Consider the following 17,420-nt stretch of genomic DNA (forward strand, 5'->3'; position numbering starts at 1 on the left):
TCTTCGTGTTCGTTAAAGAGGATTCATGAGAAATTCGTGTGTCCTATTTATCTAATTACGTTACGTCATTCGAAAAAGTAGAACGAGCTAATTTTCACCATTAGCATCGATAATTCTGAAACCGATCTACCGTACCGTTACAGGTAGCCAAAATAATTTATATACACGTATATACAGGGTGGTTGGTAACCGGTGGTACAAGCGGAAAGGGGGTGATTCTACGCGAAAAAAGAAGTCGAAAATATAGAATACAAATTTTTCGTTTGAGGCTTTGTTTTCGTGAAAATCGACTTTGAATTTTGGCTCGGTACGCGTGCGGTACGTTATAAAGGATCTCATTGTAGATCGTTGTCTCGATGGAAAAATTAAAAAAAAATTTTTATTCTATATTTTCGACTTCTTTTTTCGCGTAGAATCACCCCCTTTCCGCTTGTACCACCAGTTATCAATCACCCTGTATACATTAAAAAAGAAGATGAAATATTATCCTACATATGTGAGAAAACAAGGAAGTAATAAAGAAATAATAGGAAATGATTAGATTTGAAGTAAATCAGGGGATCCTACCGTAAACAACTACATAGCACTCAACTTTGATCGTTTTAACTTCAGCCTTCTCATACCAGTTTCAGAAAGTGCTGAATATTTTCGATATATCTTTCGACACATTCTCGGCGATTCGATGCTTCTTTGCCCTTTAGCTCGAGAAAACAGCCACAGGCATGTTTCAGACAGCTTTCGTAGGCGAAGGAACGTTCCGCTGGCAATCCACGGTGTTCAAAACGGATTCGTCGGAATATTTAAACAGTCGAAACGCGGTAGACGCGGCGTTACGTAAACGGCGTTTAATCCAACGGAGATAAGCGGCGGAAACATCGGAATCGAAAGCTTTCTAGCCGCGTCAAACGCCTACGGAGCCAAGTTTTCCGAACGAAAAGGGCAGAAGTATGTCCAGATTTGCAATAGAAACGACTTGCGGTTACATCTAGCGAACGCTGCCTCCTCTTCCGCGTGTCGCACCAAGGAAAGTTGCTGGAACGAGATTTCTACGATCTCGAAAACTTGTTCGTTACAACCCTTGTTTACGACATATCGGAAATATATCCAACGAACGGTCGTCGTAACCGACTCGATAACGTTGACCTACTGCGGCTAAAAGATTCACGTTGCGACTAATCGCTTCTTTCGAACTGGGACAAAGTTTGTTTACTTCGAAACAGTACCCCGCTTTGATACCACGGATTTGCTGCATCTTTTATCAAAGACTTTTACATTTTTTTCCATTCATTAACATAAAAGTAAAAGATTTAAGCCGAAGATATTATACAACGGAATAAAGCTCTACTTGAAATAGCAGCAATATCGTGGTATATCACGAACGATAAACTTTATAGATCTTCTAAAATATGTCTATACATGTCTATACGAATTAACTTGGACAAAGTTTCCGTATTTCAGTCTTCGATAATTTTTTGCGGTCTTAACATCTCCACGACTTCTCACGGTATCTTTTGCGTTAACGAACCATTTCCTTACGATTTCCTTAAGATGTCGATTTCGTATTTCGCGTACGTCGAAGCTTCTAACGTGACACGTTTAACGTGATCGTCGTATTCGCAAATGCCAAACGAATCGAATTACCACCAAATTGAATTCGCAGTACCCAGGCGACGACCGTTTGATGGCAAAGTTGGCTCATTAGCGTCGCGGTTCGTTTCAGTGTTCGAAAATACGCGCGTTACGGATCGCGAAAAAATAAGAGGATGAAAAAAGGAAAAAGAATGAAACGAGACAGAGATAAGGACTGGCAACTTCTCGCAACTCGACACCTGTACAAGGCGGTAGTATTCTCTGGGTTATTGCGGCAGCTTTCAAGGCGGCGAAGGAGACATTTCCACCTGCTCGCTTCTGTAAACACGTCCGTGTATGCCAGGAAAAAGAAGAAAAGCAACGAGCAACCTCTTATCTGCTGCGCGGAAATAAAATGCACCCAGACAGTTGTCAGAAAGAATGCTGTTCGCCCTAGGACCGTGACGCAACCAAGCTTTTCCGACATCCTACAATCGAGTTCAAACGTCTAGTTGCGGAAAGGGCGGACCATTTTTTACTTGATTAAATTTCAGCCAGCGAAGAATAGAAAAACACGACCAAAGTTCTTGTTCGTAATCTGGTAAGCACGGTAATTTGCCATCACCGGACCCATCGGTTTTTGAAACTGATTTCATCAACCGACTTCGACCAGATTGATAGAACTGGAACAATCCTCTGCAAGTCTTAAATTACGAATTACCAATACATTCTGTGTTACGTCAGGCGACACTCTACTTAGACCAGGCCATTCATAGAGGACCAGACGGGAACTAGATATCCGCTCATCCTTACTGCGTACCCTCAATCGTCTTAAGGACCCATCATAAATCTCAGTAATTTGCTAGTTAAGATCCTTCAGATCGAACAAATGTCTTTGTTTCTAAATCATTTTCTAAAGATCATTGTCTATTGCGGTTTGACACGGGAAAGTCAGTTTTTCTCACGGACGATGCTTCTCACTAGCAACTTTCTATCGAGGGCGGCTAAGACCCTTCCTGGCCCATCAACCTTCGTTGGACGCAGCATCCTCCAAGTACCTTACTTATTCTACAACGTTAGAATAGTCAACAAGTCATTAACGGGTTACTCTCCTTAAATCAATCATTTACTTAACGTATGAATACTCAACAGTGTACCACATAAGCGTTGGAAATAAATTTTATAACCCTGTTAATCGCAGCGTTATACTATCTTAACCACCCCTATTATCTTAACGGAAATCAGGGGATCGATCAACTCGTGGTGTCGATTATTATAATCGTAACGGGAATTTACGACTCCCGTTGACGTGTTTCCTCGCGATTGCGTCTGCCCGCGATTGGTTGAAAATACATTCTGCATAATTAGCAATGCATCCGCTCCTACGATACACTGTCCTTTGACGCGTCAACCTATCGCTATTCTTTTATCTTACGACGAAGTCGCGACACTGGCGCCGTATTCAGCATCGACTATTAAAGCGTAATTTACTTATTTACCTATTCTCTTCCTTTGGAAATATTCAAAATTACCGAATGTTACTCGAATTCAATGACTTCTTCCGCTTTCTTACATTATTCTAGCTCAAATTCTTACGTTTTATTCGAGTTCCTTTGGAAGGATTTTATTCGTGTTACGTTGGAAACTGGTGGATCGTCGTAACGTTAAGCGACGCCAGAGAAAATCGTAAAAGGCGCGGCACGAAATCTAGAAACCCACGACCTTCGGTCGCAAGGAGCGTTCCATTAATTTGCCAAGCCGGTGAAGCGACACGAAGGTGCGCGCAGTTCCTTCCTCTATCGCGAGTCGGTCGGACTACGAGCGATTTAACGGAGAACGAGTGGCGTATAATCGGCGGTGTGGCGGCTCCGAGCAAGGTCTCCATCTAGCTGGAACAGCTCGTGCGCCCTTCGTCCGGTTGTCGTCGTTTCGCGTTCGTGCACAGCCGAGTGCATTACTGCGGGACATATCGGTGAAAAAGCGAGACTCCATTCCCTCTTTACCATTTACCCTTTCGTTCTCTTCGTCCCTCCGCTCGAAACCATCTCGTTCCCTCGCGGCGCGTTGCGACCATTGCTCGCTCTAAATCACAACTTTTCGCCGTGCGAGCCAGGCTACATGGAAATGCAAATGCACGCCGTTAATCTCGGCAATAAATACGCGCCTGCTGCTTAAGTTCGCGTACGATGTCGCGACATAGTCTCGCCACAGGCGTGCACGCGTCTCCTTTTGCTCTGCCTCTTCGTCCTCGCCATTGCGTCCTTTTCCTTTTTTTTTTTTTTTTTTTTTTTTTTTATTCTTTCGCTTCCACTGTCCGGCTTACATCGTGTCTTTATTTCCGATCGCGAAACGCTCTTCCCACTTCCGATATGACGCAGAGTACGTTGAAACGGCTGACTGGCAGTGAAAAAGTTAGCAAATACTGATATCCCGTTAACGCGACGTTTTATTTCTAACCTTCTGAGTGATTTATATTTATTGGATTTATCGAATTCTATTAAATATCAAGAAACATCGAAATAGCATCGTAACGAAAGATCTCCGAGAATTTGAAAACTTAAAGAGAGACACAAAATTATGTAATAAAAGATGGTCAAAATTACGACTTTTCCCCGATCGCGTAACTATTCCGAGAGATCGTGCGTCGCCGAAACCGCACACGATAAACCGATAAAGAGCGTTCGCGACTTTACGATCTTTTCTCGAACTTCGATTTACGATATCCAAGTCAGTACGTTCCCTCGACGCTCGTCCCCTTTTCTTTTTCGCCGAGATCGTCCTGAATTCTACTATCGAACTAAACTTCGTCGTACTCGTTGCGTCGAGCACTCCGACGTTGCACACTGATTGTCAAAAGTAGCATCGTGTCTATGTACGTTGAAGCTCACAAGCAGCTTACAAGCAGAAGATAAACAGGCTCGTCGGGCACAGGCGCTTTGATGTAAGGTCGGTGCGAGTGATATAGGTAGACTGTAAAATAAGGCGCGAAGTAGTGACATCGTCCGATCTAGCCGCAACTAGGGTAGCGAATGTGACTTTGGCGAAGAGAATGTAGAAAAATCACAAAGTAAAAGGCAGGCTTGAAAATATACGAGTTGTGAACGACGGAACGAAAATTTTAGATTTTTAATGAAAGACAAGGAGATCGAGTTTCCTCGGCAGCGTAAAATGTCGCTTGTTTTACACGTAACTGCAGATTCGTTTCTACCGATATAGTAATTGCAACATGTGGAATAGGAAACGATGCAGTAGGATTGGTTCACTGTAATTTCAGTGAAAGGATACAAACAGGAAGCTTAAGTTTCGATTGTTAAAAATTACGTCAGTAGCTTACGATTTAAGACCAGCTAATATCATACTTGTATTTTTATATTGGACGAATCAATGTAATCGAAATATACAGTTCACCCTTCGACCACTCCAATCTTGACAAATTTTGAATCGGCTGCGTACTTATCCCAAATCGTATTAATGTCTCGAAAAGGATACAGAGTAGGATGTCACCCTCGCTGCAACAGCTACTACAAAATTCGCTGCTGGCGGAATGTCGGAAAAACTATGTTTTTCCGCCAGCATGAGTGCATCTAAAATGATATAATTATAGAAATACGACAATAATAATGAAATAAAAGTAAGACTGTCAATCGACGTTAGATCGTTAGAATGAAATTTTCAGGGACTTAAACGTTATATGTGCGTTGTATGTTTGATTATACGGGTCGTTTTACCACGTTCTTCGAGGCTTTGTTTCACTGTCGAGACAAATGCAAGCTTTCGTGAATCGGTTCCGGTAGCGAAATAAGAGGCGCAGTCACGTTCGTGGTCGCGAGTGCGCGATCTGGCTGACGAGTTACGTGACGCTAGACTTTCAGATTCGCGAGGAGGAACACGAAGGCCGATCGAACCGATAGAAAGCTAGAAACTTCTCCTTACCGTGTATCTTCCCGTTTTTTCCCTCTCTCGCCTTCTAACGTTGCCTTTCTAGAGTTCTTGCGCGCACCTTTTAACGATCCCGTTTTATATCGCGCGAAAACAAGGTCGCAGCGACGTACGCGGGCTGAAAGTTTACTTGGAGTTTCTTCTTCGATTAATCTATGAATTATCCGTGTACTTGGCGTCGTGCAAACGATGATTAAGGTTATGATTACACGGAGGACGCGTGCTTCTGACGGCCTAACGCGTCGCGATGATCAAGTACACGGATCCTTGTGAAACAGGATCCTAAACAGGATTAACGAAAACTCCTTCAGCCAAGATACAGCGAGAACAAATGCCTCCACGTGCGGTGTCTTGTATAAACGTCTTGTACAACACCTCGAAGAATTAGACTAAAGAGAAAAAGCAAAATGTACAGGTTTAAATATAACTCTTATCTACGAAAGAATCCTGGTCCGATTAGGACTATCAGCAAAATTGAATGGATGGTAAACGTGTAAGGTATTCTATATCTTATTAGCAAGAACCTAAATCGCAAACTGTGCAATAGGAGCGAAATGGATACACTGGAACGTATCGTAGTCGAGTGTCCTCGATACAGGCAACGTAGATCAGCATCCTTAAAAAGTATAAATATTATAAGTAGGCTTTCTCTTCGAGAAGAAAAGCTATTAAAAGATATATATATGTAGTATCGGGGAGAAGGGCCTAAGAAACGTCGAGCCAACTATAGACAATGTCGCGAGAGCCGAGGCGCTGTCGGCTCCATCAATGCGTTATCGGGTCTTTCAAATAAATAGCTTCGCCGAAAAGGCCTGCGTGACCCTGGCTACGAGCGTCCACGGAACACGTGTGCGGTGGGCCTAGCAAAAGACAAAAGAATGCTACAACGGCCAGAGAGTCAGTTGAAAAAAGCAGAGTGCGAGTTGAGCGGACACAGAGTGTGCATCGACGCGCGACGATATTATAATCGGTCCTTTTGTTCTTGAATATCGCTGATTTAAACTACACTAAACTCTATTTATATTCCTCTTGTATTTGAATATCACTTCTTAAAATACATTAAACTTTGAACCTACCATCATTACTTGTCCTTACTTTAAGAATCCATCAGTTACTACATATATATGTCGGAGATAAAAGGACACCGGAGCCTTCCTTTTGGAACTTTCATAATTAAACAATTGCCGTCATTCTACTCAATTGTATTTATTTGAGATTTGTGACAATGAGCTTGGGCTCAAGGCGACGATCAGTCGCCGAACGTAGCCGTGGTCACGGGACGAACGCTTTGTCTACCGAAGGTATGGAGTAATAATATAACCCTCATTAAAAAAAATATTTGTAGAGATACTCGACAGTATACGTTCCAACGGTTCCTTCGGGCAAAACAATTGCCAGATGTCGATGCACCTACACAGCACAAGTTCAGTTAGCCTGAGGATCCGCTGTAAATCTTAGGATTTTGTTAATTAAGCTTCTTCAAACGGACAAGCAGTCCCAACTACGGGAAGATCGGAGAAATCTATTTTTCTCACGAACAACGCTTCCGTTAGCAACTTTCCCTCAAGGGCGGCTAGCATCCTTTTCTAGCCACCAACATGGAAATTGACCAATTTAACAGCAACGTCAATTTTCCTCACTTTCTGAACGAAGGCTATCCCCGACTAATTCGATGATCTCGTGTCCTTAGACAAACCCATCATAGTTTTCCTCTGGAGCATCATCGCGACGGAAAGTCATCCTCTCTCGTGAGGTTTTATTAGCGAGTGACTTGTCGTCTTTACGCTCGGTGGATATTCCACGTTTTAACAAAGAGTTAGTTTAGTAATACTTTCACCGTAGCCAAGCAAATCGGTTACGATTTGGGCTTTGGAAGAAAAGCGCATTCTGTTACAAGCGGATTCGTTGTTGGACCTAGGATCATCGTCATTAGCTTCTCGAGTGTCTGATTACCGCGGTTACTTGTCAAATTCTGTAATAGTCGTATTTGCACTAGTCCATTGCATAGCAACTATGTGTAGTCTAAACGAGGATTCGTTTCACGCCCCTAACCCTAACCATAATGTGAACCCGACATATAAATCACGCATGAGATTAAGATCCTTCTACTTAGGAGAATAAATAGGGAAACGAGTCAGGCACTATAATAGGAACAAACCGAGGTAAACTAATCTGTCGAACTAACTAACAGCAAGAGACCACGACTTTAACGAAACAGTTAATTCATTGCAGAAATTTAGAACAAGATTCATATCTTCGCGCATGTGCACACTTACACGTATATACACCAAGATTGTACCGAACGTAAACTCCATACAAGCTACAAATACATACATACTACTACTACTACTACTACTACTATATAGATTCTTATGAGAGTGGTCGCGTTGCATGCATTTCGACTTAAACGTATAACCACTGTAGTAATCGCAACTTAACAGGATTAACAGAAAGAACCAAGGAGCCAACTGTTTATTCTTGACGTAGTACGAAGACTCGACTCCTTAAAATGAATGTAAAGGGAGTTAGAAAATTTGGTCGGGAGAGCAAGGTGCGTCGCATAAGGCTCGTAAAGCGGTTATTAGAGAAGTTTAAAAGTCGCGGAACACCTGTTGAGCAGCGAAGAGAGGTTCAGAGGCGAGAGACGTACGAAAGGTCATCCACATGCTGTGCAAGAAATCGCATCGATGATTGCCGATCGATATCACAGAAAACACTTCAAACGATACTCTCGTTTCTAAGACACCATCGCAACTTCCCATTTTCTTCGATTTATGGAATTGGGACGAATTTGGCTATCGAACGGCACGTTCGTAGAACCTTTCTATCGTTTTTCCTGCATCGACTCGATTTGTCCGATCTTTGATGTACCAAAGGGTTGGAAATAAAAGCGGAGAAAAGACGCGAATAGAAATTCAGGTGGGGCTCGAGCGAAATGGAAGAAGCGGCTGCCGATGTTTACGAGCCATGGGAGAAGCTGGACGAGCTTTTTGGCATCGTAACGATCGTATGGGATTTCTCTGTAGACCCTTTAGGCAGCTGCTACCGCTTCGGTATTCATCTTTCGGGGATGAAATCGGAACACCCTGAGGATCCGTTCAAGAAGCGGCCAAATGTTTCCTCTTGACTTGCGTGGGCCAGCAAGAAAAAGGAGGGCGACGCCATATGGCGCCTAAATGTGGTATCGAAGCGCTAATACTCTAACGAACCATAATGCTAAATCTGGAAGACTGGAGGTAAGTGAGTGACGATATAATCCTCGGCACGAGCTGACTGAATCGTGACTGGGTAAATATCGTATCGGTTTCAAAGAGATGCTATCGATACCAGGCGTTGTAATTAGAAACTTGAAATGGATTTTACAAGCTACTATATGTCGTACGTACATTTCGTAGATGTAAAATTTATCAGATTATATTAAATTGTTCGACAAACGAAAGGGAGTCAGATCGAATCATTCGATAAACTAACGTGTAATCTGTCACGCGACGCGTGACACGCTGTATAAATTGTCTGAAATATGTATACCTGTTCGTTTCTATCTTTCCAATTATATTTATTTCTATAAATCATACACGATGGACAAAGGCTATGGAAATGTATTGGATGTGATAACATTTTGCGGTAATACACCGCTGAAAACGATCGTTACGAAGAATTTTATCGCATCCACCAAACAAACAAAAGCGTCATTTTATAGGCTTGATAAATAAACATGTTATGTGTATGACGCTATAACGAAAGCTATAATTTTTTACGTAAGCGATCAAAATCCAAGTGTAAAAGTAAGTTATTTAGATTTCATAAAACCATAGTTAAAAACAAATATGGAAATGGAAATCCTAGTAGCCGATAATATTTACAGAGCGAGAGTAACACAAGGAACGATCTTCCATCTGTTTTGATCAGTATATTTACATTACGATCGTCGATCTTTGTTCCCATTCCTTGTATAAAACACATTACCATAAAAATCTACGTCTAAAGTCTAAACGATAGAAATCTTTATCTTTGTTTTCGTACTGCGAAATAAAAGTAGCGAAATCAACTAGTCTATCCTTAGATCCTGCGACCAGAAACGCTTTCGCGGGGACTTTCTCTTGGCGCAAATAAGTAGGTATCATAGTCGATGACACAATGAAGGCAAAGAAGAAAAATAAGACTGGAGACTTACCCTGACAGGAGCACGGAAGAGCGGGGCGGTGACAGCGTGTGGATTAGAATGATGGTGAGCGTGGTTGTGGTGGCCATGGTGATGGTGTCTGGTGTCAGGACCACCTCCTGCAGCCGCTTGTTCGGCCTGGACCGACATCGCCGCGCGGGCTTGTCGTTCCCGCTCCCGAAGCCGGTCCCGGTCCACGCTGCAAGTAAAATATTCCTTTCGATTAGTTCTCCGTTGATTTTTCAGGATAATCGACGGATTATCGTTTTCGATTCGACTTTACTGTCGCTTACGAATCATCCATCGACATCGCTGATACGTTATTTCCAATTGATACGTGCGCTGATTGTAGGGTTATTTGCACAATGTTGAGGTACTTTAATGTATTCATTGGAATATCTAACGATATTCGATATAAATCGAACGCTTCCGAGTATTTTTATTTTCCAATTTTTTTACTATAAACGTTGCTTGTTAAATATAACGTAAAATATTACACAGAGTAAAGCTCAGATTAGTTAGAATTCTCCATTAAATGTAACGACTAATAAATTATACCTATGGTTAACAATGTATATCCGCGTCAATGTACAGTACCACGGGTTTACGAGATATTTAACTCATCCAAAACAGACACGAATATGTGTTGTAATTATACATAATGTAAATGATATTGACACATATTTATTTGATAATTGCATATGTTATAAGAAAAATGAAAAATTATGCTGTTCCGAAAACTGTATAACAAACTGATTTTAAAGCTCGCGTTTGAAGATGATTTACGACCGGGCGCGTGCGTATTCACAGGTTGTTTTTATACCAACGAAAAGACAGATCGAGTGTATTTAACTAGAAAATGAGAAGATCGATACAGGAGACACAAATGGACTTCTTCAGCGAACTAATGCAGATACAAGACGCGCTAGAATTGGCGTGGGTCGCGTTGCGTGTCGATGTTCGATATCCGTGACATTGGCTGAGCAAACGTTCTATTTTAAGTGCGTCTTTTTAAAGAAAATTCTATCGCGCTTCTTGCCACTGTGGACCGCAGAATATTATCGGCGGAGCGATCGATCGATTCGTCGCGCGAGTGATCATCGCGGCGAGAATCGTCCGACCTTCGACCGGAAATCGGCAGAGAGCCGGTGTTTCATCGCACGTGTGACACGCTGTCGAGAGTAACTCCCACGTTTTAAAAGAATACCGACAACGATGAAAGAAACTAGGCAAACAGAGACAGGAGAGATTCGTGACGAGCCATAGAGGGAGCAGCTGCAGCTGGCGCAAACACCTGTTTAGTCGCGTTTCCGGCGACGACGACGTCGGCAATTGCGTACGAACGAACCAGGCTTCAACATGGCTCGCGAATTATCGATTCTGTCAGGATCGCCACCAACATCGCCAACCGATGGAAAGCTCTTTCCTGTTGCTTCTTATCTTCCACCGCGAAATCGAATTACGCGTTACATTAAAGAAACCCATCGTTGAGAATCGACGATCGAACAATGAAAACTGGGTCAACGAATCGCTTTTCAATCCCGATTCGATCCACCGGCCAACCAACCAACGTATTTCCATACGATGGAAACCGGCACGCTCGCAAAGAATTACTAATTTCCGTCCAGCGGATATCGATCCGCGCCGCTAATCCTCGTCGCCGCGTTCATTAACGAACACGGTGCGGCTCGTCGGTGCGGTGATTGTTGTCGATTTTTCGCGGCCACCGGAAATATCGAGGGGACGGGACAAAACGTTGCAGGAAGATCGCTTCGGGTCGATAGCGCGAGATCGGTGCAAAATTCACAGGACCTGGGACGAGTCGCGACGTCGAATTCACGGTTCAGGATTCAGTCAATGGAGTCTGGGGCCATTGGCCGACGAGTCGGCGACGGGACAGATATTACCGGCGGCGTAGCATCTCGCCTCGTTCCTCCACGCGCCTGTATCTCTCCCCCATTACGAGTCCAGATACGACTGATTCCCTGGTTACTAAAATTCATTCCCTTCCTTTTCCCCTCTGCCGATATCTTTGCCAGGCTGAGGACGCGTTGCTCTCGCGATTGCTAAAATTCTCTGATAAAACGACCATTACACGCCGCTATAACCGACCACCAAAATCCGATACGAATATCCGTGCGCGTATCGCACGCGTATTGCTGTAGCGTTTAACATATACAGAAGACGATAGAAATGTGAGACATAGCGACGAAGTAGAGTCATCGGAATCGGTTGAAAGTCAACATCTTCAAATTCAATGTTGAACTTTGCACAGAGTAATCAGGCTTATTGTATATTAATGTATGCTGTACGTATACGAGGCATCATTAATCTTCGATATGAGAAGGAATGCGAAAATATTCTGTGCTTCGTGTTCAGCAAGAAGACATATATTGTTAGCAATCAAGAGTCTTGTTGCTACTATCGGGAACTGTGTATTTGAACAGGACGATTATTATGGAACAACGTATCGGCATCTGATTTGTTGCAAAATCACGAAATCATTCAAGGTAAATTTCACTTCGATTTACACGTGCAAAATCTTCCAATCGTTGCTGAAATAAAAAATTTCGATTAAACGATCGAGCAGCGATAAACGATAACAGCTGCTGCGAAAGGATATTATAATCTTCATGATACTCAATTTCCGACCATTCAAGAAATCAGTATAAATCAAAGTCGAAAAAATAAGTCAGGACAGAGATCCAGGTTAATTAATGAAAACTGAGTTTCTCTTTTCCGTCGTAATTCAGTACCCTGTTCTACGAACCTACTGTATCAGTACGCGTATAATTTTACTTATTCGTTTCTTGGAAACTGTAACCTAACGGTGTAAGGAAATAATAATAATAATAATAAATTTCCTAATCGTAGTTGTAATCTTTCTAACGATTCTACCTTATCTCGCGTTTCTATCTTCTCCTCTGCCAATATAGCTTTGGCCGAAAGGTTTCGTATCTGTATGAAACGTTCAAAGGTGTAGCGATTTTCAAGTGTCGAGAACCGTTAGTACAGTTTCGACGAGCATTCGCTCATCTTGCGCGCTATAGTTTGCGTTCAAGTAAAATTGGGGCAGTTCCGCCAGACTGCAAGTGTTCAAACCCTCGACGATCTCTTCTTTTTCACGCCCACGCATCCGGCAACCATTTACACGACTCTATCGTTAAGAGATTTTTGAAGACGATTGCAACGAGAAGCACGGGAAGCCAGCCATTTTATCGAGTGTTCGACAGGTCACAAAGCCGACAATGTTCATCGTGCAAACGAAGCCTGCGCGCTTTCATGATTAACGCCTGGGTAAATGGAAATGGGATACGCCGCCCTCCAGGATTCATGTTCGCTCGGCTGAATTTCCGCCGGTCGGACAATTTTCCAAATTTTCCATCGGCAATTCGGCACGATCGTTCTCGTCGACCGGGGACGTCCATCGACGTCATCGAGTGTCACGACAAATCATTTCGGTCCCGCCAGATTGATCGCCGACTCGATGGTGTCCGACCGTTTTACGAATTAAATAACGTTGCGTGCAGGAAAGAAAATAACGACTTAATGAGTTAACGACTGAAAGAAAACGACTCTGATCAATATCGAATCGTACTGGGTTAAGTGCATACACTCTGTCCGCATCTTTATTCATATGTAATGACTGCAAAATGTATTTACATATCGCAGTGTATTTGTTATAACGTTTACATGAATAATTAATCAGATCCAATTATATTAAATCTCGTATCATTAGATGGTATAGTATCTTCGCACGACTATAAAAATTCAATGCTGTGTAAATGAACTGCCACCTGTAATACAATTATATTACCGTAATTCTATATGAATTTTTCCTTTTTCCAAACGAACCGCTTTAGACGGATAAAAAATTCAGAAAAGAAGAAATCGAAAGATGCGAGGTCGATACGATACGATCGTGAATTTTTTAAAAATGGAGCAGCAACATCCTTTTTCCAACGGCACGATCAAATATCTGCCAACGAGTTTTCCAAACGAATCACTTAGCGGCGGATCGATCCGTCCCGGGGCGGAATATCACCTCCGGAGATAATTAACTCGCGTTAATCGCGGTCCGTTAGAAATGGTAACGAAGAAGAGACGATTTAAGAGAGCTCTCGCATTTTCTGCGATTCGCGATGAACAAACGGGAAGAAGGAAGTCGGCTAATCGACAGAGAGTAAAGTCAATAAATCCAATCTTTTTTTTTCCTCGATCGTTCCGCTATCTCCTTCGCGCATCGTAATTACTCGTGGACCGATCGAAGCAATTAATCGATTCGTTGTTGATACATTTCATCGACGATAATTATATTCTCCAAGTAAAAATAGCCTTACTTCAAACACGTAACAGATATCTGATATCTAACAGGAAATATTGTTAGAAATATTCATTGGATCTCGATTGTTGGTTCCTGTTAAGCAAAAATCGATAGTGGAGCCTCGCAGAAGCCAAATCGATCAACTTCACTTTTTATTAATTTCCTAGTTTCATTACTTTTCTCGTTGATTTCGCAAGTATTCGCTTGATGTTCGATTCTCAGGGAATAAAATGATAAGTTCGACCGTAAGTTCGTTTATCGCGAGAAGATGACGGTAAATAACGGTAAATACTAAGATAAACTTAGAAGACAACGATCGTAGAACATCGTCATTTGTCCGTACGTTTCAATTTGCCAAGTTGAGCGACGTCGGTTTCTGAATGGCTTAGTTGTCTCATAAAGATGTAAATAAATTTCTAACGAATCTTTTAAAAATTCTTCAAACCATTAACTCTTTATCGATGGATTTGCAAAACGCAATCACGAAAATGGGAAATCGGTCGAGAATATTTATCGAAAAGCACAGGGTCAGAAATCGACCCACAGAGAACGCAATCGGATATCGAATGGCCGCGCAAGTGTGTATTTTTAATTAAAAAATCGTACATTCACGTCGGTAACGATGACGAATATGAACTGTAAATGGAAAACGTTTCCCAGTTCGTTTCGCGAGAGAGCGCGGCTGGGATGCTTCTCTCTCTCTCTCTCTCTCTCTCTCTCTCTCTCTCTCTCCCATCTCTCACTTCCTCTCTCGTTAATCAACTGGAAATTCCAACGGCCAGTCCCGGAATAAACATTTCGTGGCGTATATTTGCGAGTCTGCACGATAACGAGGCGTCATCCGATTTCCCGCGTTCCGCAAGGCACGAACACGGAGACCGTCGCGTCAGGTAGCGATCGATCTACGTCAGCGCAGCGGTACTCGAGCAACCGGTGACGTGCTAACATGCACCATCGTACATAGTGCTCTATTCTCGCGCAAATATCTCGGAAACCGAGCACGTCGATGTTTAAATTCGTACCTGCGCGTCTACGTTCCGCGTTATTTCGGATATCAACGTCTTATAAATTGTATTAAGCGTACGATATCTTCCCTATTGATTCACCAAAATTGGCTGAATGAACTGGTTTTCGATTACCTGACCGCGTTGCTGCAGCGATCGTTCTATCGGTTTGCTAAAGGTTTCGTAGCCTAAATGATACTCTAGGAAACACGTTCGAAGCTTCCTAAGTTTCGATGATTTAAAATTCTTAAAAAGCTATCTCTCATAAGAAACTCGTTAACCTTTCGCCCGTAATATCGAGTCACATTTCTGCTACTATATGTTACAGTTTCAATTCAACAAGGATTTTCTCACTTGTCGATAACCGAGAAATCATTCAAGACAGAAAGGGTTGACTCGCAAAGACCGTGGAGAGAAATTATCGCTATCGCGAATGGAACATCGCGTCGATACGCTTGTCCTCGTTTTTGAAATTAATGAAGAGTCGAACAAACGCGATTAAACGTTTCATTATTATCCGATATTGAACGGAGAGTAAAAAAGTTGGTCTTTGACGCAGTGTTTAATTAGCCCTCTCGGTAACGTCGGTTACACCTACGTGACGCACTTCGGTTGCTTTCTACAGCCCGAGCGTCACACATACGTGACGCATTCTAAAACCTACTCGGATCGTCTACTTTAACTTTTCTATTACTATATGTGCAAAAATATATGGTATCGTATTACGTAACGCGTTGACAATTTGAAACTCGGCCTGACAACGGCGACGTCTTCCTTAGACCGTGATAGCGAAAGGGTTAACATGTATTTGCGACGACATCCCAACGAAAAGGTTACCGTTAAAACAACATTCGCGCGAGGTGAAATCTCATCCGTGGCAACTTCCTAAGAACAGAAAGCATCTGCACGTGACGATGTAGAACTTTCTGGTGGATACGGGCGGCGAGATTTCATCGCTTGGTTCCACCTTCTTTTTTGGCGCGAAACGTAACGCTGCCCACCGCTACTCTGTTGGGTGGTGAACGCACGTCGTGCTCTTTAGAAGTCCGTCGGTGTACGCGCGCGCCCGCAACGCGAAGTGCAAACTAGCACGCGAAAGAGTAACGCACACGCGCTCGCGCTCGCGTTCGCGTTCGTCCGGCTGCGCGTGCACGCACACACCGAGTCGGCTACCGCCGTTGCACGCACGTGGCCGTACGTGTGGCGAATTAGATTCGAGCTTAGTTAGCTACACCGGCGATAAACGACCGAGACAGCGAAAGTATCCGCACCGGGGATAGGATGGGAACGACGAACAACCAGCGACGAAGAGCGTACGCTCGCGAGGGAAATAGATGCTCGAGAGTACCGAGAGGATCGGCAAGAGATAAAGACCGATGAACGCGTATAAGAGCGAGACGAATCGAAAGCGCGAACCGCAGAGGAGTGGCAAGGGGAATCCCTGAGTTGTCGCGTTTATTTTGAGCCGACGAAGGCTAAATGCCGGATTGCGCGGCCGCAAATTCCCAACGATTCGACTGCTTTTTCTCTCTCTCTCTCTCTCTCTCTCTCTCTCTCTCTCTCTCTCTCACTCTCTTTCTCCCTCTCTCTTGTCCTCCGTCTTCTCTTTTTTCCATGTATCTCGTAATCACCCTCGCTACCTTCATTTTTTCTTCGCACGAAGCCACGCGACGTTAATTACTAATTTTGCCAGCTTAACCATAGCCGAATACGCGACAGAAATCGATTCGCAAACATCGACCGGGAAAATTCCACTTCCGTACAAGGAAATATACCTCGAATCAGCGGCAGAAATTAATCCGCGATCAACTCCGTCGTGTTTACGATTTCGTCTGGAAAGATTGAATCGTTCGAGACAAATGATGAAAACTTGTTGTACCGGCTGGCAAAAGTATTTGAATATGCATGTAACGACGTGTGTTCGTCGTAGGAATCTTTCAGCTACGTATATATCATAGGTGTTGGTTGTTTACGAAGTTATTTATCGCAATAGGTAAATTAATAGAAAATTAATGTACAACGTAGCGTCTTGAGCATATAACAGGCGTCGAAGCCGATTCCAAAATAGCAGGGCTTGTTAACATAACGAACGAACGACTGTTTAAATACATTTATAATCTCTGCGAAATATGTACTTCTACTGAATATCTCGCAATTTTTATGTACATTTCCAGACTTTACAGTCGCAATGGTCCAGTCTCGTAACGGTGCTAATGAAATTTCAAAATGTTTAGTTATATAGATATATTGGTAAATGTTGTTCGAATATTTTCGCGAACCTGTGTATATTTGTCGCCGAATTGAAAACACGTCTGACAATAAAATGAGGAGGAGACGTCGTGGAGAGACGTTTCTCGTCTTTTCTCAACTGTCACGCCGTCGCAAAATCATTTCTTCCCGTTGAATTGCAATCGGCAAACCC

General features: G+C 42.9%; 1 protein-coding gene across 10 annotated transcripts in view; it reads right to left on the reverse strand.

Moving 5' to 3' along the window:
- The window catches only part of LOC126868599 (AF4/FMR2 family member lilli), a 169,548-nt gene that overhangs the window by 91,365 nt on the left and 60,763 nt on the right, over nucleotides 1-17,420 (reverse strand). For all 10 annotated transcript variants that reach the window (XM_050624255.1, XM_050624253.1, XM_050624254.1 and 7 more), the window contains one exon: nucleotides 9,683-9,869. In XM_050624255.1, coding sequence (XP_050480212.1) covers nucleotides 9,683-9,869 — 187 coding nt within the window. The remainder of the gene's footprint in view (nucleotides 1-9,682; nucleotides 9,870-17,420) is intronic.

This window comes from Bombus huntii, chromosome 8, assembly GCF_024542735.1.
Source record: "Bombus huntii isolate Logan2020A chromosome 8, iyBomHunt1.1, whole genome shotgun sequence".
NCBI lineage: Eukaryota > Metazoa > Arthropoda > Insecta > Hymenoptera > Apidae > Bombus > Bombus huntii.